A 7,204-nucleotide genomic window follows, 5' to 3' on the forward strand; every position below is an offset into this window, starting at 1 on the left:
ATTAATTTATTTCAATTAATAAACATCCTAGTTATCTGTTCTTTGTTTGTTAATAAATAAAAATGAATCAATGATTCAATAATTAGAATAAACTTATTTGTTTACAATTGAATAATCTCACAGTGAAATTGATACACTGTTCTTTGCCCCATTCCATGTGTATTTGTTTACTTTAAATTGTTTTCTCCTCTAGTTAAACTCTTCTGGCGAAATCATCAGATCATTTAGTTCTCTTCAGAGCACAAAATCTGCCGTTTATTTGGACTTTTTCAATAATGGGAATACATACAACTTTTAAAAGAACGTGAGTTGATTTAATTTTAATGATAGGAAATCTCTGAACCAAATAGTCGAAACAATTAAAAAAAAAAAAAACCGTACAACTATCCAGAGCATAGTGAAGTACAAAAAAGAAAACTGCATTACCAGGAAAAAAACTAAATCTTAAAGTAATAGGGATGGGTCGTGGATCTTAAGAGGATTAAAACAAAAATCCACGCCTGAGTGCACCCAAAGTAGCCTTAGAACTATCAAAACATTTAGGTGAGTCAGAAACAGTCCGACGTGTGCTAAGAGAAAACAAATTTCATGGAAGAGTAGCGCAAAAGAAACCTTTCATTAGCAAGAAAAATATAAAATTTAGAGTAAATTTTGCAAATGAATATTTATTAAAGTATTCCGTGCTTTGGACAACTGTGATATTTGCAGATGAAAGGAAATTTAATATTTTTGGGTCTGATGGACGTTTCTATGTGTGAATGAAGCCAGGAGAACTTGCCTAAAAAACATTTACGCCTGTGAAACATGGGTGGTAATATTATGATGTGGGGGTTTATTATGGCGTCTTCTGGTGTAGTAAACCTCTACTTTGTTGATGGCATAATGAACAAACATGTTTATATAGACATTATGAAATGACATCTTAAAGAAAGTGCGGATAAGCTGGGGATAAAAGACAAATTTTGTTTTTATCAGGACATTGACCCGAATCACTCTGCCATGTTAGTAAACTGCCCTAATGTTATAAAAACTCCTTCAAAGTCGCTAATGTTAAAAAAAACGCATTGGCAAAATTGGATATGGAAATAAGGAAACATGAAATTTCTAGCAAAGACGACTTTAAGAAATATCTCCTCGAAGAATGGAACAATCTGAGCCCGGAATTCATCTATTCCAAACAGGCTAAAAGAAGTGGTAGCAAATAATGGATTGCCTACAAGGTATTGAAGTTAGTTAATTGGTCCTTTAATTTTAATTTAATGATTGAAGAAGTGAGCTGTATCATTTTCACTGTGAGCTTAAAATATTCAGATTTTTTCTTCGTTCATCTTTGAAAATATTTTAATGTTATTAAGGTTGTACATTATTAATTTAAAAATTAAAAATTGATGTGTTTAAGAGTTTCTGGATGTAGCTCTTTATTTTTAACCATTTAAGTCTGGTTTTTATTTATCTAACAAAGTACATCATTTCACTATGAACCCCTGTATTTTTTAATAATTTTATTGTTCATTTTGTAGATCTGTAGTCTCTTTCACTCTCACTTCTTCGTGGCGAGCAGGGAGGAAAAAAAGAAGTCTGCTGCCTCCTTTGTTTGCTATGTTCATTTTCGCATATACAAATAAACCATTTTTTTTTTTCACATAAAAAAATGAAATCATATAAGCAACATAGCTCTTCAAGAGAATCTTAAGAGTGCATATGAGCATTTATGAGCATATGCCCAATTCCGCAATCTCATTTAAAACATTATTCATATTTAATAAATGCTTTTTGTTAAGGTTGTTGAAGCAAAATTATGTCGGCCTTCGAAGATTATATTTCTTCCCATTATCCTGGCTCATATCGTTTATTTACAGATGGGCCCAAAAGCAACAGTAAGTCGGAAGTGCTGTGTATGATCCGGTTCGGAACTATTTTATTATAATTAAATTAGAAGATGAGGCGTCCATCTATACAGCGGAGCTAATTGCTATTTTAACGGCCTTAAAATATATTTATTCGTTGTCGGAGAAAAAATATACAATTATTAGTGACAGCCAGAGTGTGTTGTGTAAATTATCACATATACACACCCAGTCTGCAGGAATGAATCATATTATCGCAGTGATTGTAGAAATTGCTGCCATTTTTAAAGAGAAGGGGGTCTGCATTAATTTTTTGTGGGTAAGGGGTCATTGTGGTATAAAAGAAAATGAAATTGTGGATAAACTCGCAAAGGAAGCCACCAATAGTGGGGAAGTGGCTAATTATAAATTACCACACACCGATATCAAGTGTATAATTGCAAAAGCAGCACTACAAAAATGGCAGACAGATTACAGTAATGGTAATAAAGGAAGATTCTATAAAACTATGGCTGATCAGTTATCTAGACAACCATGGTTTAAGGGAACTGTCACTAATAAATAGGTTGTTACGATAATAAGCAGGCTGAGAGCGAACCACGCGGTGTGCGGATCGTATCTACACAGGATCAACAAAAGGTCCTCTCCTCTTTGCGTAGATTGCAATGAGGAGGAGGATTTCAAACATATAATAATGATATGTCCACGTTATGTGGTAGAAAGGAAACGAATGTTTGACGACATATACAGGTATTTAGATGCACCATTTCGCTACGAAGGCATAATATTCTCCACCAACATATATGTGCTTAAGTCTATAGCAGAGCTAGCAATGAAATATGAATGTATTTAAAAGTTAAAGCCGATTAGAAGGTTTGGAAGAAAATGATTAGAGAAAGATTACGTGATTTTAATTTCGGTTAAGCTATAAGGATGGCAGGAATATAGAGTACTGATCCATCCATTAGCTGTAGTTTATGTAAATAGTTGTATATAGTGGAGGGATGAATGTGTGAAGCGAATGTATTTATAAGTAAAAATGGAGAGTGAGTGATATTCTAGTGATAAGCACCTAGACCAGTGATTCTCAACCTTTTTTTATCGCGGCACACTTTTAACAATTTCAAAATTTGGTGGTACACTAACAATAAGATAAGTTTAAAAGTATTTTACTTATCCATAATACACTGTGTAAAATAGTTTGTTTATTTTCAATATAAAATAATATGTACTACAAAATATACAACAGTATATGTTTATTAAGGGATTCATTACAAGTTAATAATTAGAACACTTTTAATGAGAAATTTGAGCTTGATGTTTTTTTGATAATTTCGTTTATATTTGGTCGTATAAATGATAATGCTACTCTCATATATCGTCTTCTACATTTAATATATAATTTTTATTGTATGCATTTCTAAAATTTTGGCGGCACACTTCAAAACATTTGCGGCACGCAAAAGTGCCGCGGCACAGTGGTTGAGAATCACTGACCTAGACGATGCTGGCTGTATGGCGAAAGCCAATGCCAAAAAAGGAAACAAAAAAAAAGAAAAAAAGTAGACTTTCGTGGCTTTCTAGATACCATCTTCATGTAGCTCTTCATTTCTTTCCACTCTAACTTAACTTTTGCGATACGTCAAAATAATCAATTTAGTGCACTTACTTATAACTTGGTGTTAAATCTTTTCATTTTTATTATTGTATTTTTGGATAATAAGCACTCAAGGATTCAGCGAGGTTCTTTGTTACTTGAACCGATTGGAGAATTTATTATTTATTTAAAAAATTTGAGTGTTGATGAGTATTGATGTAAAATAGGAAATATTTATCATTCATCCCATTTTGTGTAACAGTTATAAATCTTTTGTATTTCTTTACATAATTGTTAACAAATTATCAAATCTATTGCCTTGGTTTTCAAGAATCCATTAAAATAATAGAATTTAAGAAAATTTATTTGTTTTCTAGGGGTACAGAAGAGAATTATTGCCAGTAACTGTGGCAGGTGTGCCCTCGTTACATATATGTCTTGATTTCATTCCGGAATTACTAAGTCAACCAGTTCTAGAAAAACAAGTGTTTGCCATCGACCTAGTCTCACATTTAGCACTACAATACTCTTTGCCAAAAGCTATGAGTGTTTCAAGACTAGCTGTTAACACGTTATCAACATTGTTTTCAGGTAATTGTATATTTAAAGTCCGCTAGTTTGAAATTGGTGGGGAAATAGAGGTCAAGTTAAATTAAATGTAAAAGTTAGAAATGATTATGTTAATGTATTGAAAAAGAGATTTTTATTTATTTTCTGTTTTTATTCAGTTTAAGATGTTACAGAAACAAAAAAATGAAATTAGAAATTATTTTGTCCTTTATACAGTAGTGATACAATTTTTATATGTTCACTGATTCCTAAAAGCGCTGAAATCGTAACTCGTATTTATATTATTTTAAACTTAATGATTCATAATGTATGCGTTGGTGGATTGCGCTAATATCTGTATTTTAATTTATATTTCAGTATTGCCTAAGCAGAATAGAACAGAACTTTTCATTGGAACTCGTAACTGTTTGATTAGAGTTTGCCGAGCATTTCCTCCATTAGTTGAAGATGTTTGTACCCTTCTTTTTCAATTGGGTAGAGTATGTAAATCTGAAGGTGCGTTCGCTGGATCTTGGGCCTGGCCAACAGAATGCGACGAAGATGTAGAAGACGGCAACCGTGGTCTTCATTCTACTTCATTAGAACATCTGATTCAAGCAACTTTCGATCGTATTCACAAGAATGCTGTGTATAAACGGGCGATTTATTAGTTTTTATTTTATTAAAACAATATTTAGCTAAGGATTAATTTTCTAATATCACTTGATAAATAATTTCTGACCAGTGAAAATGAACTTACTTCACTTCAGTAAAATTTAGTCATTATCAAGTAGAGTGAGATTGTTTAAAAGAGGTTAGTATTTTGGCAGGCTTGTATTAATTTTTGTAAATCATTAAAATTGCCCGACTTTATTGCTGTTGTAACTTCTTTACGGAACCTCTTGTTTATAGGAAAAGTGAGTTTTCCATTCACGAGAACTTGTACGGTGCTCTGAATTGATGTACTTTCTTAGTGAACCAACCGTTCATGTAATCAACTTGTTAGTTGATCCATAAAGTTATTACAACACATTATAGTATATTCTCAACATTTTGTCGTTTATATATTTTAAATACTTCGATATCTTCAGCAGTCACAATGACTGTTTTGTCAAAGGAAATAAAATTTCTTTAGGTGTAAACCTGAAAGTGCCAAATCCCATTCAAAGAAAAGAAAAAAAACTCGTCAACGAAATACGTGTTGCATTCAAACATTTTGAATTATACTCAACAGTCGTTTGTAAAAAACAAATTTTGTTTTAAAGTGATTCGCAACAGTAAACTCTTCTACGATAAAGTAATCGCACCTATAAGGAAAAGGATCTATAAGGAAAAGTAATTTATTTTATTATAGACAAATTTTTATTTCAATGGTCATCTATTAGATGCTAAATCTTATTTAAGCAAAATAGTTTTTTTTTGTTTTTTTGTTTAAGATATCTTTGAAAATTTAGCTGTAATATTTCTCAAAACAACCTAATAATCATTTTCTAAAATTGTCTGACTATGCCGACCACGTTATGAAACCCTAATTAGTTTTATTTTATTTATTTATTTCATTAATTTTCGAGAATGTGTAATGTGGACAACCAATTTAATCATTAAAGTGAATCTCAAGAAACAATTGGTATTGTAAAAAGAATTTAAGACATGTAATTAATTAGAGTTTACTTCTGTATAGCGTATCGTTATAAGTCTAGGCTTCGGAAATTTATAACTACACTGTTTCAGTGTTTTAAAAAAAGTTGAAATGTGTTAGATTTTTTAAATTAAATGTTTTATTGTAAATAAAATAACTTCTAGTTAGTTTTACTATTTATTTGTTAATATAAATAAGATTTGGTCCTTATTCTTTGTAATTAACACTAAGTAGGAGTACATCCCAATTCTAACTTCACTTTTGTCCATTTAGCTTTATAAAAATAAATTATTCACTACAGTTGACCCATCTCAGATATTAAAACGGTCCGGTAGGACAGTTATGTAAGGTTGATCGTCAAAAACTGTGTGAAAATGCAAAACTGTGTAAAATCTCCAACTTTAACCATTTTTTTTTTTTCCTGTAAAAGATAAATTTTCTGTAGTGTTTAGGGCATATTCTCATTTATGTGTAATTTTTCTTTGAAACAATGTACATTTAATAATCTCCACGAAAAAAGTTGCCAAAATTGAGCAAAAACGACGACATTGTGTTCGTTACTTTTTTGTAAACAATAGAGCGCCTTAGGGGAGGGATTAGCTATGTGGTTAGCGTACTCGATTCCCACGCGGAGGTCCCGGGTTCGAATCCAACTGCTAACCCTTAGATTTTCTCTTCCTAGGAGCTTCTTACAGCTCACTGTCCGGTGATGGACAGTGTTGTCTGTAACGAGAGAACACTGTCCGGAGGCCGGCAGTGCACTGAAAAAAGCTCCGAGCGCTAATAACCTCAGCTGTTGATGCGCTAAAAAAAAAATAAATAAATAAATAAATAGAGCGCCTTAACGCATGAACCGATTTTTATGAACGAGGTGTCATTCGTTTTGGAATTTCATGTAGATGTGCCTTTATCGACGCTCTGCATCTTAAAATGGGGGATTTTGACCCGCAAAAGTATATGTATGAATGTGATGTCCTCGTGCCCAAAGGTTGCCTCTAAATATATTATCGAGCATTTCCTTTCTTCCTCTTGTGCAGCGTGGGATATCATTTTATATGTTTGAGATCTCTTTCATCATTGCATTATGCGTATAGCTTTGAAAATCTCTTATTGACTTAGTTCTGAAATGAGCAGTGATTACATCTCAACCAACTTATTGCCGTGACAAACTAGAGCCTGACTTATAAACTGTGTTCGTTTAGGTAATTCGGCCATTATGGACTAAAAAATGCACCTTTTTGTGGGCGATTAGTGTAGTGCCTCCTCCTGCATGGCTTGTTTTATAATCTTAGATCTTACAAATGTTATCTGGTAATTATCATTAAAGCAATCGTATCATTTCGCCTATGTGGGCCTGCATTTGCTAGATAACCAATCTATTGTGGCCTCTAACAAAGTGTCTCCTCACCGTAACAAATTAATTTGGGTTCTCTGAGAGTGTCTGTAAGCCCTGTGATTAATGCCTGTACGGTAAATGCATAAATTTGATAATCTATTTAGACCACCCTCACTTTCACTAATTGTGATTTACTTTTCCACGGAAAGCGTTCGTTTATATCATCCTGAACATCG

General features: G+C 32.5%; 1 protein-coding gene across 1 annotated transcript in view; it reads left to right on the plus strand.

Moving 5' to 3' along the window:
• The window catches only part of IntS2 (integrator complex subunit 2), a 35,728-nt gene extending 29,920 nt beyond the window's left edge, over positions 1–5,808 (plus strand). The window contains exons 17-18 of the mRNA XM_074128463.1: positions 3,822–4,035; positions 4,372–5,808. Coding sequence (XP_073984564.1) covers positions 3,822–4,035; positions 4,372–4,664 — 507 coding nt within the window. The 3' untranslated portion in view covers positions 4,665–5,808. The remainder of the gene's footprint in view (positions 1–3,821; positions 4,036–4,371) is intronic.
• The last annotated feature ends 1,396 nt before the right edge of the window (positions 5,809–7,204 follow it).

The sequence above is a fragment of the Rhodnius prolixus genome, unplaced genomic scaffold (genome assembly GCF_049639745.1).
Source record: "Rhodnius prolixus isolate KJV_2025 unplaced genomic scaffold, Rpr scaffold_9, whole genome shotgun sequence".
Classification (NCBI taxonomy): domain Eukaryota; kingdom Metazoa; phylum Arthropoda; class Insecta; order Hemiptera; family Reduviidae; genus Rhodnius; species Rhodnius prolixus.